The 20,058-nt window shown below is 34.9% G+C and overlaps 1 protein-coding gene across 6 annotated transcripts in view; it reads left to right on the top strand.

The window, feature by feature from the left end:
* The window catches only part of TAPT1 (transmembrane anterior posterior transformation 1), a 44,592-nt gene that overhangs the window by 21,818 nt on the left and 2,716 nt on the right, over positions 1 to 20,058 (top strand). For all 6 annotated transcript variants that reach the window (XM_042807642.1, XM_042807641.1, XM_042807645.1 and 3 more), the window contains 10 exons: positions 898 to 1,060; positions 4,870 to 5,005; positions 5,879 to 5,976; positions 6,129 to 6,198; positions 10,261 to 10,341; positions 11,211 to 11,320; positions 12,918 to 12,977; positions 14,296 to 14,364; positions 15,906 to 15,982; positions 19,035 to 19,195. In XM_042807642.1, the coding sequence (XP_042663576.1) occupies positions 898 to 1,060; positions 4,870 to 5,005; positions 5,879 to 5,976; positions 6,129 to 6,198; positions 10,261 to 10,341; positions 11,211 to 11,320; positions 12,918 to 12,977; positions 14,296 to 14,364; positions 15,906 to 15,982; positions 19,035 to 19,195 (1,025 nt within the window). The remainder of the gene's footprint in view (positions 1 to 897; positions 1,061 to 4,869; positions 5,006 to 5,878; positions 5,977 to 6,128; positions 6,199 to 10,260; positions 10,342 to 11,210; positions 11,321 to 12,917; positions 12,978 to 14,295; positions 14,365 to 15,905; positions 15,983 to 19,034; positions 19,196 to 20,058) is intronic.

The following is a 20,058-nucleotide window of genomic DNA, read 5'->3' on the forward strand; positions in this document are numbered from 1 at the left end:
CTAATTGGTTCCACCTTTTGTGAAACTAACTTCTGCAAAAGCCTTTCAGTGTATATTAAAAATAAGTACCTGCAATAGAAATTATTTCTCTATTTTTTTTGTGTGTATATTTAGTTCTCAAATAACCTTTTGATTTACTTTGAAGGTTTTTTAAATGTTTTCTATCCTATTAATACTAAACTAAGTAGACAAGTAAATACTGCCTTGCAAATTCATTATGTTTACGGCCGCTATTATGGCAATTCCGATAAAGCTATTTTCTTCCTGTAGTTTTAGTTTATAGGATGAAAGTCTGTAATGATTCATTTAGTCTTCTGGGTTACTTATGGAACTATAGATAGAAAACTTCTGTATTGCTTCAAGATCAACCTCAAGCTCTGATGTCAAATTGTTTGCATTTACTGCTGCAGAGCTTAGAGCTACAAGCAGATATGGAATTGCATTTATAACCTGTTCCTCAGCATCTGGTTCATTATACTGAAATTGAAGATGCCTGCTTCTTTTGTTTTTCTTTTGGTTACAGCAAATGCAATTTCTGTAACTGAGGAAGTTCAAAATGATAAGTAGAATTGGCTGAAAGAGGGAGGGTAAATTAAAAACCAAAGGACATGCATGCAGAACATTTTTAACAAGTGGGAGCTCTTACCCAAGAAATACAGTATTTGAACTAAATGGATGTGGCAGATAAGAGAATGTGGTCCTGTGCAGAAGTGCGATCTATAAATGTGTCATGGTGTTCCTTATGTGTTGGAGTGAGGGACAGGGGAAGGGACAGTAATAAACTAAGTTAAAATATATCCTGGATTAACAGCTGCTGTAAGTCCTATTGACTTGATAACATTTCTATTTTTGTGGGTATATGACATTTAGTGGAACTTTTTGCCCTTTGTATTTCAGTGATAGACGTTTGCTACAACCTGCTCAGGTATGTGACATTCTCAAAGGAGTTATATTGGTCATCTGCTACTTCATGATGCACTATGTTGACTACTCTATGATGTATCATCTGATAAGGGGACAGTCTGTCATAAAGCTCTACATCATCTATAACATGCTTGAGGTAAGAATGTTGGCATCAGAATATCAAGCATGATTTTTTCAGACTAAAATATTATTGTATTACAGACTAAAATATTATATGTACTTGAAATAGGGTACATCTCATATTCTCAGATGTGCACACATCCATAATAATAAGCCTAGATGCAGTGAAATAGACAAGTCCATGAAAAATAAGTTTTGTAGATATTGTTTCATATTGCTTAGTTTCTGGACCTTACTAGTCAATTCAGTTGAATGAAAATTGAGAACTGGAAATGGAAGAAGACTTGTCTTAAATTGAGATTCGAGAAGTGGAATGAATGAGGTTTAGAACTCATTGACAAAAATAGGTAGGATTGATTTGAAATACTGCTAAGATCCTGAGAGAGAACAGAGAAGGAAGATGGTAGAAGACATGGAATTTGGTTTTTAATTCTTCATTATGGAAGTATAGCTTTCACTGTATGCAAGGACACATGTTACTGCTTAACCTGTCACAGTTGTGGCCAGCAGAAAAAAAGCCTGAGCACATAGTTGAATGAATATAGTGAAACAAGAAAAGGAAATTCTTGTTTGGGAGGTAAAATAAAGATAAATTCGGGGGGGGGGGTGGGGGTGGGGATTTTTTCTGCATGAGATTTTTAATTGCACTTCTATGATCAATTATTCACAAAGTAAATAATGTTTTCATAGCTACAATCTTATCTCCATTCTACAAATACAGGACATACTAGGAATACAACCTCTTAAAAGGACTCAGAGCTTTGTACACAAGAGTTACTCTACTAGGATTCTAGGATCTCTGAATAACGTGTTAATCCTTGTTTGAACATCTGTTGTACCCTTGAAGACTGCTAAAATGAGGCTACACTTGTTCAAAATCTGAATATTTTGTCTAAAGACATCTTTCTTTCCTCATAAAATATGAAAATGTTGCATAGGGAACACACATCGTTGTGCTAAGTGAAATAAATAGCATACAAGCCACCTCAGTTGTTTATTCATAGGGTTTTGTTTCCTTCAATGTTAGATTTGCTGAAAAACATGTACAGATACTAAATTGGCACTGTTACTATGTGGATTTCAGTTGTGTTGGGAAATACCCATATATAGTTCCATAATCTATGAGAAATTATCACTTACTAAATAAATCCATGTGCTCAAAATAGTAATTTCTCTATTTCAAGACTACTTCAAGTCACTTCTCCTAAAGCTGAGAAAATACAGCACTTTGTGCTTACCATGTAATTTGAAGAGAGACTGCAGCCTTTTCTGTGAATTGGAAGCCACGTGCCATTCCATTCTGAATGTAGAGGAGGAGAGTTGAGTTTCTTTGCTATGTTTGGCAGAACGAAAAGTGTGTGTCTCAACTAAGAAGTGCTGCCTGAGTTTCTTTATTTTTATGAAAAAGGCGAAGTCTGTTATCACTCATAGTTATTGGAAAAATTACATTAGACTTGGAAGTTGGAACTGGTATTTAATTTCCATGGTGTCTCATGAAACCCAACATGGCGAGCAGAAGGCATGTTTTTTTAAGGGGCTTTTTTACTGTGATAGGTTGCAGCCACTATATTGGCAAAATGTCTTGGGATCCCACTCACTGAAAGACTTGGTTGATAGTCAGCTTTCAACAGTTTGAATATTGGCTTGCTTAGAATACTTCACTGAATTTTGTTGTAAGTCTTAGCTACTAAAGCAAGCCAGGCTTTTTAAAGAACAGTTGAACACAGTTTTTAAAAAGTAATAAACTTTACATTTTCACAAGTCTTCAAAATAGGAAGATCTTTTTAATTCAGTTAAATCACTGAGCAACCGAGATGTTTACAATGTCCTAATGTTTTCGGCTGTTGGCTAGTCCAGGGAATGTTGTCCTGGACAGACATGAAGAATGCAAAATCTTCAAATTATGTGCTGAATGCTCCACATAGACAGCCTAAGGGGAGCATTCAGCACATTTGGCTTAAATGACACTTTTCTTTTTTAGATTCAGACCCACCGGCTCCTGCTCCTTGTGAAGCCCCAGTGTGCGTTACGCTGGTGACAGCACTCACCATGGAATTCTGCTGGAGCCTGGAGCCGGCATGTAGGGTTTAGGTAAGTCATATTTGGAAAAGCAAGCAACAATATTGTGTGGTGGGTTTTAATATTTTCTGTCCTGTCAGCTAAGAAACAAGGACTGCTAAAATAAAACAGAAAGCAAAGCCACCATTTTATTTGTTAAAACCCTCACAATATTGTGAACAAAAACTTACCAAACTCTGAGCATTCTGTAGTTGGTATTACTACACCAGGTGTAATTACTCAGTGGGTCATCACAATGAGCAGGAACCAAATAATGCAGACCACCTTAATTTACAAAATTCAAAAGCCGAAAACAATACCACTGTAAATATCTCTCAAATTGATGGGTGTTTGAACTTCAGGTTTATGATAATTTATCAGCTTATGGTTTTTCAAAAAATTCATAGGTGATGCTTAAGAAGTAGCGTATAGTACAGTTTACTTAAGACATCCAATGAAAATTAGCTTTAATTCAGCCTTCATATTTTAGGAAACTTCAATAAATGTTGGCTTGAATAAGTTAAAGGATTTCTCTCCCTTCGGTGTCTTTACCTTTAGAACTCTTAATTAACAAAGTTACGAAATGATCCCAAATCTACGTTTACTTATGTTGTCCCAAGAACTCATTTTCTAGTTAATAGGTATGGTTCAATACTTGGAATTACATCATGCACCTAGTTCTATATTGTCTCATGTTGTTTTAACATGTCTAAAATTGTTGTCTTACAGAAAGACAATAGGAGGAAATATCACTTGTCTTTAAGTAGAGATAATCAGTTTTTCATATTTCCCTTTAGTTGAGTTAGGAAGCAATGAAAGATACCTCCTTTTTTTTTTTAGCCAGACGTATGTCTTGTGATACCACATTCAATGTTTGAAGTGCTAATTTTGTTGTTCTGTGCAGCTTATTTTTAAAATTATTGAACTGTAGTGTATAGACAGGAAAAAGTCATTCCTTTTAATGATCTTCAGTTTCACATACTTGGTGATGATAAAGTGTTAAAAACTGTTGGAACTCCATGTGACCGTTTTTGCTGTGGTATTGAATTGCAAACTCAGATTGCTGTCTATGTTTTTCCTCTCTTCAGAATTATTGCTAGGTTTTTTTTCCTACTTGTGCATATATTCTTTGGGTTATACTTCAGATATTTGTAGTTTTTTAAAACTAATTTTCCGTATTTGGCAGAATTTCTAGTCCCTCTTGATAATTTGCTGTTGTGTTACAGTACTTTTAATTTTGCATTCTGCTTTATGCAGAGATTTATATTGAGTATATACTTCATTCAAAGATGTAAGAAAACAGTACAGCCAAATCTAATTTCAGTCCTTTTTCTGCCTGTAAGCTGATGTTGTTCCCCATTACACATCTGAAATCGACTTTTTTTTTTTTTTTCCCTCTATTAAACCCAGAGGGATGAGAATAAACATTTATGATAGTTTGAGGCAGTGTGCATATTGCCTTTATCAATGACTGAAGTTTGAACTGTACTTGGATGTCTTCCAAGGAAGCATCTAAGATAACACTACGTGGTTATATACTGTAAATACTGTTGGAAAGGGAATAGTAAATTTGAGAGGGAAAGTAAGCTGCTGAGTACGCAAAAGGAACAAGATCACTGTGAAATCCAGAGTGGAAATGGAATGAACAAGAGATGGAAAGTGATAAATATGTGAAACGTTTTAGGTTGATTTGTACTTAAGGTGGCATATTCAAGTGTTAGAGAGAAAAACATTGCTTTAAGGCAGTAAAAAGTTCTTCCTGTTTAGGTGGCTGATCGTCTGTTTTCTTCATTTGGACAAGATATTTTGGATGCTCTTTATTGGACAGCTACAGAACCTAAGGAAAGGAAAAGAGCTCACATAGGTGTGATTCCTCACTTCTTCATGGCAGTGCTCTATGTCTGTATCCTTTTTCTTCATTAAATTGGAGAATTTTCTAAATTAAGCAGGGCAATTACTCTGTAATTTATTTTATGTTAATATATTTGAAAAATTTCTAGTATTCCTAAATCAGTGTTCCTTTAATTTCAAAGTAAGGTTGCCAGTACTACAGGTTTTTAGAATGAATGGGAAAATCCTTTTAACTTGCTTTAAAAAAACCCCTTTGTAATGGTATACCACTGCAGTAGTAGACAGCTTTTTTAATACTTAATATGCAGTAAAATGAAAACCAGTAATTGGATAGTTCAAGGAAACTTTGATTTCTGATTTGTATTTGAGCATTTTGGGTCACAGGGTCTTGAAGACAGTGGGGTTTTGTTATTTAGTGGAATGTTGCAGTCACCTAGCTTGAAAACATTTTTTTAAATGAAGGGATAAACTAGTGCATACTCAGGGTGGAAATGAGTCTATTGTGAAGTAACCTTACAGTGAACTGATGAAAATGGTCTGTAAAGAGATACATAGTCTGATAGATGTGGTGATGAATTTAGAGTTCTTGTACTTACCCCTGTTTTCTCCAAAATCTTTAGGTTAATTCTGAATCTTTGTTTATCTCAGATTTTTTTCCTTTAGGTTGTATTGGCGTTTCTCCTGACTAATGTCACTGGGCTCTTTTAGAACAAGAGAAAATAACATAATTAACACATGCTACAAAGCACTGTGGGTACATTACATATGTTAAAGTACTGTCTTGCTGTAAATCTAATTAACAGCGAGATAGAAACTTTTTTGTCAAACTTTGGAAACAAAATAGGAAATTTGAGTTTTGGTGCTGTTCAATACTGTTGTGCAGGAAAGTTATTTCCAAACATGCTTCCTTAACTCTGCTATCTAGTCCTGCATGCTATTCTTATAATGGTTCAAGCAACAACTCTTAATGTGGCCTTCAACTCCCACAATAAATCACTACTTACCATCATGATGTCCAATAATGTAAGTATGTCGCTGTATTATATAGCTATCCTAATTTTTTTAAGCATCCTTCATCTTTGTGTACCATATGACTATTTGCATATTATTTAATTGTCTGATTTGTTTATATCAGTTTTTATCAATAAAAACTTAACTGTTTTTTAAAATTGCAGTTCGTTGAAATAAAAGGAAGTGTCTTCAAGAAGTTTGAGAAGAACAATCTTTTTCAAATGTCAAACAGCGGTATGTATAGCTGTGCCAATAGGAGAAAATGTGAATTGAGAGGCCAATTTTTAAAATTTAAGTTATTTAATATTATTGTTAAAACAGCTTTACCTTGGTGAATTTGAGTGTTCTGACTTGAATTGCTCATCTTCTGTATTACTGTTTGGTACGGTAGGACAAAACTGGGATTCTATTTCCAGGAACACTCTTTTTCCTTAAATGGCTCGTTTTTATTTGAGGTGCTAAAACAACCTGTTGGCTGTGTGCTAAAGTTATTAAATAAGAATATCAGATTTAAGTTATGGTATTCAAAATATCCATGCTTCCAAGTGGCTGAAGTCTTCTGTGTTTCTAGAAAGATATCTTTGTAGTGTGCTGTGTTGACAGTGATCTCAGAATCCATGTTGTGAGAATGGATCTTGAAATACTTCACCCCTCCCCAAAAAGAATGTAATGCGAAGTAGCTGACTTATGAAGGAAATACCAGAGATTACTGTAACTATTGATAAGCTATCAAGAGAATATTAAAGGGTACTTAGGAAACATGTTATGCTTCTGGCATTTCTGAACTGTGTTGCTGTTTATTATGAAACTTGGAAACTTACTCAGTGTGTTTGGAGGAAAAGCTGTTACATGTATCCTTTGATGGATGTTCTTTCCAATACTGATATCAGCCATCTGAAATATTTGTTGAATTCTTGGTTTCAAAACTAATAGGGAAGACTGCGCTTTAAGGCTTCTTTGCTTGTAATATCTTCTGATCTTTAAGCACATTTCTATTATTTTGTGCATATGACTGTTTTGGTCAAAACTATTTCTACAGATACACAAAACAGAATATATTTTTTAAATTCCAATTCCTATTTTTTTAAACCAGAGAGACCAAATGTTCAGTGAGTTAAAAAAAAAAATGTAGCTTCTTATTTAAAAAACAATGATTTGGAGTTAAACTTTCAGCAGGATTGCTTCAGGTTTTGAATTCGGGCTACTGATGTGAATTTTTTTTTTTTTTTTAATTCATCTGCAAACTGCAATGATATTACATGCAAGTGTTAAATGGCAATTTTTTGTGATGCTTTGGTTGAAAGACTATTTACATAAAATCTTAAATATATCACATAACAGAAACATTAGTACTAAATTTTAATCTACCTCATAAAAGTTCTTAAAAACCCAAAAACTAATCTTCCCAGCCAGGTTGATAAGGTGTTTATTCTGTGTTTATTTAGTATGCACGTAGCTCTCCTCCCGAAAGGTGAGCCCTCTTTCTTGATTTAAATGTTGAAATAAATGAGGCACTGCTATTAAAAATGGCTAGCAATTTCCTCCATAAAAAGCACCTGTAATAGTACGGTAGAAGAAACTTATATCAATATTTTATTGCTAGACAGTATTACTGAAGACCCATAATAGCAATATCAGGTCTCCCTTGATCACTTGGTGGAAAAAGTGATGCCATTCATTATACCACATGGGGAACCGGATGAGTACATACATAGAAGAGTGCACAAAACAAGCTAATTTACTCCCTTCAAACAGGTAACTTTTCCTGGAACGTTTCTCAGTATGGTTATAAATAGCAGTGGTTTTTTTCTGGTAGATAAATAACATAGATGGGTTTGTAGGAGAGATTTTCACCTCTCTTGAGCAGATTTACTGCATCACAGCTTCAGTAAGGATGGATCAGTGCTTCAGTTCATGTATTCTGATGACTTTGTTATGCTTCAAATGTTTTATTTCCTGCAGCTGAAATGGTAGCACGTCTTACGTTGGCATGCTACGGCAGTGCTATATCCTACCCCCAGAACTGAGGCTAGCCTGGTCCTGTGCACTGAGCTTCCAGTGAGCGTTTGGAGTGCATTGTGTATCCAAGAATATGATATGCTTAAACTACACGCCTGGACTGAACTAAATTGCTAAAATAAAGCACTAAATATAGCTTCCTCCATATATTTCACACCTTTCTCTCAGTTTCTTTCAGCTGTTTTCTAAGGTCTGCAGTCTCTGCTGTAAGGCAGCACAGCAGCAGTAACTGATTAAGTTTTACCTAGTAAAACTCCAGGTGACAATGTGAAAGTAGTTTTGCTGCAGCTGACAGATCAAAGCTGCAGGATCCAATATAGTTGAAATCAGAGCCAGGTAATAAATGTCTGAAGGATTGGCTTGGGACATTCTTTAATGTTTAAGCCTGAATGAAGGTCCTTACTTTGCGCATGAGAATTTCTATCTGTATAGGCCTCCCTGGGATCTGAAGCATTGATGAGGGGATCTGTGTGTTGTCCTGAGTACTGCTGATCAATGATGTGTCATGTCAATGTGGAAGTATGCAACAGGAGAAATAGAAGATGAAACCTTTTGAGATTTTGGACAAAAGCCTGAAAATTCAGGATTATTTTCAAGTTGCTAATGGGTGTGATAGAGAATATAGATCAAGGAATGCTAGGCTGCATATTAATCCATTGGTGACATCTCATAACTAGATTTGTCAAAAAATACTGTATTCTGTTAATTTGGGCAGCATTTTGTGAGTTCAGAAGCATAGGAGAACTTGTTAGAGTGTTACTGACAGACAAGAAAGAAATTGGGGTTAGGACTTTAGCTATGTCTTGTTTTTTCTGGTATCTAAATTTATTTTACTGAAGGATTTCCTTGTTTCTTCCCCCATACATATGCCACTTGTTCTGTTTTGGAAACTTGCACTTCCTTTGACCCTACCCCAGCCCATACTGAGAGATGAGTTTGTGTCCCTAAATGTGCCTTTTTGCATCTGTGCATGCAGTCTCATTCTTCTTGAATTCTGTGTGCTTTTTGTTGCAGTCTCCTGGAGGAGTTGTTCTTTTCTTTTTGCTTCCTTCCTTCAAGCTTGCCAATATTTGAAACCTTTTTTTTAAATGAGGGATATTGTTATACTAGAATATAGTAACTGCAACCATGAACATTGTCATTGGTATGTAGTCAGTTAAGAGATGATGGAAGCTGCCAACACAAAGTCAGAATCAAATTTTTTTTGGCCAGCTCAATCCTTGGGTGTTCTTCTGAACTTTTCTATTTCTTGTGTTTTAAAAGCAGTAGGTAGAAGCCCACAGACTATTCAAGATGCTTAAGGAAATGAACACTTTGGATTTGGAGATGACTTGCCCTCAAAGAAATTACTATCATGGTTATTAACAGGTGTAACAGGCAATAACAGTATCTTCACAAATTTTCATAATACTTCTGTCTGCTAAAAAGACTTCTTTGGACTTGTTAATGTGTGGTGACATTATGTTTTAGGTTTTACTGCACTTTTGAATAACACAATATCAGGGAGGTTTTTTAATATGTTAAAAAATGTGATGCTTCCTGAAGCAAGCTGTATGGGTCATTTCTGGAGATAGGGCACCAAAGTAGAAAAACCCTGCCTAGTCTGGGAGGGCAAGTCATAGGATTCTGTCTCGAGTCTGACTGCTTTTGTGTTGTAGTTCTTCTGGTTTTGATAACTGAGCTGATGTATCCTGCTGTTCCCTTTTAACATGGCAGTGTGAAAGACTAATAGCAACCTTCTAAAAAAGGTGTAATAGTTGTCTTGTAACACTCTTACTATTTTTTTTTCCCTACTGTTGGACCCAGTATATAGCAATTTGGATAACTGTGATGTGTAGAAAATAAATTTTGCCTCACTAATAACTTGAAATGACAAACAGGTGTATTGTCTCCATTTTTGCACCAGGAGGTGCTGATTCTGTTTGAATCCCCCAACAAATGCACAGACTTTATCAAGAAAGATTACTTTTATTAACACATTAGAAAAGGTGATAGCAAGTCATAACTTCAGTCCTTTCTGATGCTGGGAACCCCAAGTTGATGCAGCATCAGACAGAACTCCAGTCAGGCCACACAGCACAGTGCAGAGATCCTGTCCGTGGTGAGGTTCCCAGCATCCCCTCCCCTCAAATCTGATCAAATAGTTTGTGGAAAAGATTGTATAATCCAAGACTTACTAAATAATAGAACCTCAGAATGATTAGCTATCTCTGGATGCAAATAAATGTTTCTTTGGAGTTGACAGGTTTGGTTTGGTTTTTTTTTTTTTTTAACTAGATATAAAGGAGAGGTTCACCAATTACGTGCTGCTACTAATTGTATGTCTAAGAAATATGGAACAGTTCTCATGGAATCCAGGTGAGTAAACTAGTAAAAGATTAGATACAAAATTACAAAGTCAGGTGCTATCAACAACTGTATCTCTTGCTTCTTTCCTCAATCTGAAAGATAAGAGTAACCAGTACATTGAATTGAGGAAACTTCATTTGTCACATACCTTAGATGATTATTGTTTTTCTATTTCTGGCTTTCTTATAAAAGTGACTCTCTCCTTTCTGCCAGAAGTATGTGCTGTTATGATACCAATGTGCATAATTATGTTTCAAGTAGTGTCTTGAACAATTTCTTCCCAGCTCTCTGGCTTCCTTGGTGTATGCTGAGGATGAAGGATCTACTAGAGAATTTTATTTTGTGCAGCTAGTGAGCTTGAAATTTGATAGATTATATAAAAATTTCCATTCATAATAGTGATTATACTTAGAATTTTAATATCATATTAAATAAATAATCAGTAAAATTTTGATTTTATTTTATTAAAACTTTGTTTTAATTATTTTGAGCCCTGATATATGTGGTGTATTTTGCTTTAATGTTATCAGTCTACCTTAAACATCTAAAACTGGAAGTGCTCTATCTATTCTTCATATGTACTGAAAATCTACTATCTAATATGTGCAAAGGTTGTCTTCCTGGTAGAGATAAAGCTTTATGAAGTAAAGGCTTTAGAACCTGATCCTAACTGTGGTGTGATTGTATAGTACTGTTAAGTTTCTAGAACAGCAATGGAATAAGCAAGGACTTGCACGCTACATGCGGAGTAATGATGTAAAGTTACGGACTCTTCAGACTCTTGAAGCTTTTTCACTGTTGAGCAAAATTGTTATAACTTTTGTTTTGTGTACTGGCATCAAATTAAATGGCCTAACTTGTTTCTTCCCAATCTTCAGATCATCTTTGGGTGTTATTCCCAGATGTTTGCATGGTGGTTGCTTCAGAAATTGCAGTGGATATTGTGAAACATGCCTTTATAACAAAATTCAATGACATCACAGCAGATGTAGGTATCCTGTTTGGAATGCTGAGTACTAATTTAAGTGGTAGTTTATTTTGTTAATATTTTTTTAAATATTAAAACTGATTCCAGTGCAGAAAATTTAAAAACTGTTACTTTCATGTATAGGGAAACCTTGGTAATTTTCTGATACAATATACTTCTGCGGGTCTTTGTAATGTGGAACAAACACCTCTGCTTCTAAATTGATAGTTCCAGATCCATGAATTATTGAAAGCATTGTATAACAATTCACATAATAACTACAGTTCACATAACTGGCAGATCATTTTGTGAAGTGCTCATTGGTTAAACTGACAGAAGGTTACTTGTTCTACAGTCTAGACAGAACTTGTACCTTTTACTAACAGAATGGATTATAGGTTAAAAAAATCAGGCTTTAGGAAAATTAGATCTTGTGAGAGTGCTGAATCTCTGTTCTTGCATGTGTGTTAAAGGTGGAATCTGAACCAAAGATATTTTTCCACTGTCCCTGGAGCACTAACATGAAGTAGGTTATGTTAGTTTCCCACTCATGAAATTTCTTAGGCCATATATATTATGCAGTCCTTCTTTAAAAGTAGTAGATGAGGTTATTTTTTGCATGTTGTGGCACGATACGTTGGCTATTTGTCTAGCGTGTTATGTGAATTCAAATACACTTGATAAATTTGTGAGAGATGAGTTAGTGTTTCTTGCACTATTAAAACCACTTTTCAGGAAATTAGATCAGAACTTGGAAGTGCTATCTTTCTCAGCATCTGTTAAAGTTGTATGGTATAGAAATAAGTCTGGTAGATGTACTTAATAAGCTCCCTTATGCCAGAGGCATTTATGCATGCCCTAGTTGCATATAGAGAGTGGGGAAAAGAGCAATAATGAAGTCATGATAGCCGAAACTGTAGCATGCTTCAGTGTGCTGAAACAGCTGGAGGATGAGGGTAGTGAGTGACAGTTTTGCAAGGTTTATTTAACAAACTTTGTATTTTTTGTATGAAGTTCTAAAAATGCTGAGCAATGATACTAGGTCATACTTTTTCAGAAGTATTGAACACCTGCAGTGTAAGTTGCATTGTCACTTATCCTTAAAATAGATGCTTTTCTGTCTTAATATGCAGAGTTTTTTAAAAGAGAGATGAAAGCTTTATTCATCTTCTGATACAATTTGCTTTTTTCATGGGATCACTTGCTTGGTATATAAGTAAGCTCTCTCATTTGTTTAATTTGATCCTAGTTTTACCTTTCATGTAGGTTAAAACAAATTATGAACTCTAGGAAAAAATGTAAACATGATTACTCTTACTTTGTGTCTCTGATGATCCTCAGATTCAGTAAATGCTTTATAAGGGCTATTCGATTCCTAAAACATAAAGCATAGTGTTGTTTTATTTGTTGTATATATATGCAAGTCACTTTATCACAGAAATATAGGCTTATCTCTTGAAGGATGCAATTAGACCTTGGAAAAACTGACTTTGACTGCTTCATTTTGTGCCTACGTGTGTATAATCTTTTCACAGAAATATTTTATTAATACCTCTGTTGCTTCTATAAAATGTGATAACAAATTAATCACACATCTGATGTGCTGGGTTTTTTCCAGGTCTACAGTGAATACAGAGCCAGTCTTGCATTTGACCTTGTTAGCAGTCGACAGAAAAACGTAAGCCTGAAAATAAAGGCATTTTCTCGTATTAAAAACCATATTTGTTATGGGAGAACAAATAGTTGAAGAAATACCTATAGAACTGTTACAGCACTGAAATTCTGTGGGGTTTTTTGATAAGAGATAACAGGAGTATTTCGTTGTGATTTATATTCTTTCTATCCAGTTGTTCAGGTCAGTTTGGGCTTTATTTAATAAATTGTTGAGAAGTCTCTCCAAATACACTTACAGTCAGGGGATGGTTGTAACAGCTTTGACATTTTTGAGGTACATGGGAACTAAGTAAGCTTAACAAGATGTTCTTGAGATAATTAAAAATTACTGTTCTTTTTGCTTTGTTTTAACTGTGTTGGACCAAAATACAGTATTTGTTAAGAATTTATATTACTACTTCACAGCACGCACAGATGTATAGGGATGTTTTACAGAATGCACAGGCTGCTTATGTTTTTCATTAGTACTGTTTTTTGGAAGACTGTTTACAGCACACTTTTGCCATATGAGTTTCTTAACTATTACTGAGTGCTCTAACTATTAAATGAACTTTATAATAATAATTTATGTAGATTCTTGGGCACGTTTAATAGCTATTTCTAGGAATGCAGTAGTTATACCTCATAAAGAAGTTAGACACCTTCAATTACAAATAATTATTAATAATTTGTTAATTAAAAACCCCGTGGTTTTAGTTCTGAAAACTCTGTTACCTTTCCTAAGGATCCTCTGTGGAGAATGAGGTAGCATCATATAGGCACTAACTTTAGCACAACATTCCATACTGCATGAAAGCTGTCATGCAAAGTAGTTGTGTTTTGAGAGTTCATTTAAACATATTTTCAAAATTATTGTAACACAATTATCCTGAGGCTAATTGTAGATGTTTGTAGAATGATTTAAACTTGCCAGTGTGATGGATAATTTTTCTTTTATGCCTGGCATGGGTTTTTCTGTACAGTATTTGACGCTCAAAGTCAAATTAATACAAAAAAGTCTCTAAGCTAGTAATAATGTACAGATGAAATATCATAGCGCATTTGGATTCAGTGTCCTAATTGCTCTCGATTTAGAGATTTGTCTTATACTCCGGTTGCTCTTGATTTTAGAGCACTGAAGCTAATCTTACTGGTCATGGTAGTATTACATTTTTGTCTGAGAGTACAGCTACGTGCATTTGAATTTCAGAATGTGAAAAGGTCAATTATACCAGCATAGTATTTGTTAGGAGAGATTGATGCTTATCTAGAGAGTGTGCCAAGCTAAAATAAGCTCATTCCTTTGCATAAATAGTTCATTATTCTTCCTCTTTTTTTCCTAGGCATATACAGATTATAGTGATTCGGTTTCCAGAAGAATGGGTTTCATTCCTCTTCCACTGGCCGTTTTAGTAAGTTGTATCTTTCCTATCAGTTTTCTGTCAATAAGATCTCACTGTGAGAATATATGCTGGTGGTGGCTCATTTTGATATTTTGAGAATGAAATGGTCACCTCAAGTAACTGAAAGGATGCTTCAAGTTTGAGTTAGCATTCAGTATAGCTTATATTGCATACTAATTAGGACTTCATGAATGTGTTACTGTTTATCAGCTTTTCATTAAAAATTGGATATATATTAATTTTATAGAATTTATAAGCACTTGAATTGTAGCTGTGGAATTAAACTACATCTGCGTTTATTAAACATTTATTCCTTCTGGCAATTATCCTGTTCATTCATTCTGAATAGTCAAAGCAGCTGGTTGCCAGAAGGTTAGCAGTAGTGTACTAGCTTTTTAGGTTTTTCATAGGAGTCCTTGTGGTTGTCCCTGTAATGATATATGCTTAATGACTAAGTTTTCATTTATATGGGGAACTGAGCTTATGAGCTATTGTAGAATACATGATTCTGAAATAATTGACTCTGTTACATGGACATGCCACTATTAAACGAATCACTTCATTATTGGAATTGTGTCCACATGCTATCTGTTCTGAATTAACTATTGCAGAATGTTTTATGCAAGTAGTTGCTCTGACTTTCCCCATACACACATGTAGAGAAGCAGTAGTTATCATACTGGGAATGTGTCCTTCCTTTGCCAGGAAAGGTGCTAAGTCATAATTTTCCTGGAAGAATATCAATATGAATTAACTTTTGAATGTAATGGTCTCCCATAGAGATGGGGAAAAATACTATTGACAGACTTTGCCTAGTTTTTATCCAGGATCTAAAAAAAAACATAAAAAAAAAACAAAAACAAAAAACCAACAAACAAGCAAAACCCCTCAAACAACAAAAAAAAGAAACACAAAACAACTATGATCATAATCATGATTTCTTTTATAACTAGGTAAAATACATCCAATGAGAATTTGATTGAAATTATTTTTTCAAGTTAATTGTGTATGGTATCCTGGATATTAATAGGTTTAAACCGAACTGAAGTGATTTTACTGACTTGAAACCCTAACTGTGAAATATTGAAGTAAAACTGAGATTTCAGGATCATTTGTTACTGAAATTTGGGATTCATATGCCTAATCCACAAAGCTATCTTGTATTCAATATGTTATCATAGTGCAAAACACTGATTCTGTTTTACTGCATCAGCCTCCCTTGACATTTTCCTCATAATTGTTAACTCAGCTTCCAGCCCTTGACTTGTGGGAAGTTTTTTCACTTGTTACTTTACTCAGAAGTCAGTAGTGAAGGAAACATTATCAGACTGTAGTTTTGGCAAAGTTGGAACTAGGTGCTAGTATCATACTTACTCAAACCAAAACCTTGAATAGTTAGTGCTGCCAAGGGGAACATTAGAATGAATTTCTATTAATGTACATGTTTCTACTTTTGTCTTGAATTTACCAAATATTAAATGTCTGTTATATATTTTATTAATAATAGTGTACTATATGTTTTAACTGTTTATCTTTTATCCTTAAAACAGCTCATCAGAGTTGTAACAAGCTCGATAAAAGTACAAGGAGTGTTAGCTTATGTTTGTGTTGTGCTGTTCTACTGTGGGTAAGTAAATGCACACAGTTAAAAAGTATTTACTGTTACTTGATCAGATATGTGAAAAAAGCTTCTGTTGATATTTCTAGGTATAAGTATAAACATGGTTTATGTTCAGTAGAAGATAAATGTAAAACACTTTATACTCATAAACAAATCGAGAGTTCAGATTGGTCACTGTGTTCTGTAACTGCATTGGGGGATTATAGCCCTCAATAAGTAACTTCAATAATGAAAATAATGAAAAAATGATTGAAAGAATTTGTGACAGACAGGCACCATACCTCTGCATAAAGGGGGAAATTGAATTCTGAGGAATGAAACTTTCTGTGAGAAGAGTGAAAGATTCAGTATGCCAACAAAAATAAGCAGCTTAAGCGCTCTGAACAGAACATGAATTCTTCTGTCTGATGGCTAAATGCAAGGTTTCTTTGCGTTAGGAGACTGCTATATGGAATAAAAAAAAAAAAAAAAAGAAAAGGTAAATGCAAAGCTCACCTTTCTGGGAAGGCTGGGGTCAGTAAGCAATCTTAGTTAAGGAATATAATGTCCTGTGGCAATCTCTTTTCCAAAACCAATGATTTGCCAATATCCTTTCACTGCCAAGTCAGTTTATCCTTGTGTTATCTTTAACTTCTCACCAGTCAATATATACTTCTGACATGCATTTAGTTGTACTTTAAATCCAATTTAGTTTGCCTATCTTGAGACACATGCTGTAGACTATAGGGGGATGACCAGTTTCTATGAAAGCAGTGTACTGAACTGTCGGCATTTGTTGTCTCTCAGTACTGATTCGTATTGGAGTCCCGCATGCAATATTGTGGGAATATTTCTTCCAGTGCCCTACCAAGTTATGTTTGTAACTGAAGGCAGCAAGCCTTGGGAAGTAAAAGACTTCGAGGTCTGGGGCAGTGGTTCAGCAGGTACACTGGAAGAGAGGAGGCTGCTGTTTTACAATACCTTATGAAAAGAATGGGATTACTACACGGTTTTTATGGATAAACTCTTATCTCTAATCTGACCTTGAATTGCAAAAACAGTAGAACTTGATCTCATGTGTCTAGTCCACATCAGTGTAGAGACACATCACTTGAGTGTCGGTTAACTAGGACTTGGAGAAACTTCTTATAGGTCAAATACTTAAATATTAGCCATATTCCTCTGTACCATACTTTGATTTCTTCACCACCATATGACATGCTACGCCCATGTTTTCCCTAAAGCCAGCTCTGTATAATTGAAAGCACTAGACTCTGATCATCACATTCAAGCTGTGGTATACCAAACTCAGCACCTTCACTCTGCTCAGTGGTTTTTCCTTTTTCCCAATATATGTAATATTTCCCTACATCTACCATTTCACTGCTGCAGCCCAGTCCTGGATTTTTTCCTGTATCTCTGGCTTGGAGGATGGAGGGCAGAAAGAACTAATACCATTAACATGAAGGATTAAATGCTGCTCTTGGAAGTGATTGGTAACAATAGTAAATACATTTTGGTTTATTTTGTCCTGATTGAAAAGTGGGAACAGATTTTTACTTCTGCCATGATCTCAGATTTGGAGCTAACTCACCTTGCATCTTTCAAGTAATTTGTGTTCTGAACACAAATTTCAGCTTGTCATCAGATTAGTGTAACATAGATATATATGTGAGGAACAACGTGAAAAAATCTGAAAGATAACTGGGCAAAGGACTGAGACTGTAATGTGGAGGACTGTAATACTTTAAGTTATACTATTAAAGAGTCTTGTTCAGCATATGAAACCTGAGTTTTCTTTTTCTAGGATTTTGAACAACTGCAAACTTACATTGTTGTTAGAAATTTGAGCCTGGGGTGGACTGGCAGGAAAGAGTAAAGGAGAAGCACTAGAAACTCGCATAATTTTCCATGAGAACCTGGAACTGATAGAGTAAAGAGTTGATTTATGGCTTTTTCAACTTCTGATCTCATTAAATCAGAGTAAAATCATGCTGTAAACACCTACTCTGTCACAACAAAAGTATTTTTCATAAAAAGTGTAGAAAAAAACCTCTAGAACTTATTAAAAATGGAGCAGAGCTTCTCAACTCTCAGAAACAAAATCTGTCCCGATAACCTAATAAAATTATAGAGAATCATGGCTTTCAACTTGTATAAAATGGTATCTTTTTGGTTTCTTGAATACCAAAATGTCACTTTCTTCTCAGTACGAAAGTGGTCTGCTCTGCTCGTTCTTCTATTTCTCTAAATTTCTTCTACAAATAAATGTATTGCATTAAATTCCCTTAAAAGTGCAGTGCACTTTGTTTTTGTTTCACAAGTTCTGATTACATTAGTGCAGTGAGAGATAGTGAAGCTGCTGCTGAAGTGTGCTTTAGTCACCATGAGTAAGCAGTTAGACCTGCTTCATGGATCTGTGAGTGTTCACTTCAAGTCTTCTTTTTAGTCTGTTAGTGATGTGCATGAAGTTTGTGCTGCACATCAGTGGTAATAGAAAAGGAATCTGCCATCAACTTCACTGTGCTATGATGGTAATGCAGTGCTGCCTCTTTGCATTTGTTGAGTTTTATGGACTGTCTTTTGTGATGTGAAAAAGGACTTTTTATGACTAGCCTGTGATTTGTGAAAGCTAGATATTGCTAGATGCTTGTGGTTCAAAGTCCACTAGGGATCATTGACTGGGCATACTTAAGGCTACAGTTTTAACAGTAGTGCATTTAATTTGGACGTGCACTGTTGAGGGTCCTTTTTAGTTCTGTGTTTAAATATTTGATGTATTAAATGGTTGCTTAACTGTCCTTGTAGTTCTTTTGTTAAGCTATGATAAAACTTGATGGTTTTCTCTAGATGCCTTCTGGAAAGAAAAAAATGAACTTAAAAAAATATAAGGATTGAATCTGAAACAAATTATTAGCAAAAGGAAATTATGTTTTAATCTGGCTATTGAAGAGATTTAATTTGTTAGCTGATCCTTCCAAGACAGCAGTAACGATATGAAATTACTTTAATATGAATAATATGCAATTATTTTAATATGCTAATGCAAATATGTAAACAAATCCTTTTATTTTTTCAGGTTAATATCTCTGAAAGTCCTTAACAGTATTGTGTTGCTGGGGAAATCATGTCAATATGTAAAGGAGGCAAAAATGGAGGAGAAATTATTCAATCCTGTCCTGACTGCTACCCCAGGGAAGCCAGCTGGCAAACAGCAAAGTGTGTTTAAATCTACCCAAGGTAAGGTTAACTGCCTTGTTTTGTTTGACTAATGAAAATTGCTTTCAGAGTAAATTTAATATTAAACCAGATGTATGATAGTGTTTGCTGCAGTCACCCTATTGCTGGACCTTAATTGTACCATATCACAGCTGTGAACACGAGTCTGTAAATCTAACCGAATTTATTACTTTTAGTTTATGCATCATCTTTTGGTCATAAATACTCATCTCTCTGATAGGATCCCACCCTGATATGTGGAGGTGATAGAAACATCAGAACAGTAGCACGCTTTTGTTGGAAAATCATAATCATAGGATAGTTTGGATTAGAAGAGACTTTTAAAGATCATCTAGTCCAACCCCCTCTGCCATGTCACTGCACAAATAAGTAAATGTTGACACATCTCTGGCAGTGTTGAAGTTTAATAAGGAAGCAATCTATGCATTTCTTATGGAAATTAATGTAGAACATGGCACACAATAGGTATAATTATTTGTAGTTGTCATGAACACATTAATGAAAAGCTTTATGAAATCCAAATAGGAATTTCAGCTAGTCTCCACTCGCTTTATTTCAAGTCTATGCAGCATGATTTTCTCACATAGGTCCTCAGCATTAGCGGTTAATCTATAATTAGAATGGGACATTATTGTATTCCTGTGACACGTTATAGAAGGAAACAGAAACCTTCATTGTTCCAGTCAACTGAATTGGATTGTATATCTTCCTCTGTGAGGAGCTCAATGAGAGCCCTAGAGAACTTAACAGTGAGGCTTTTATTGTGTTGACTCTATTGCTTGCCAAAGCCTTGAACAGCTTGAAATGTAAGGTGCTTATTAGTTGTCATAGTGTCTTGCCAGCAGTAGTAGAATTAGGAATCT

The sequence above is a fragment of the Tyto alba genome, unplaced genomic scaffold, assembly GCF_018691265.1.
Source record: "Tyto alba isolate M040663 unplaced genomic scaffold, T.alba_DEE_v4.0 Super-Scaffold_6, whole genome shotgun sequence".
NCBI classification, from domain to species: domain Eukaryota; kingdom Metazoa; phylum Chordata; class Aves; order Strigiformes; family Tytonidae; genus Tyto; species Tyto alba.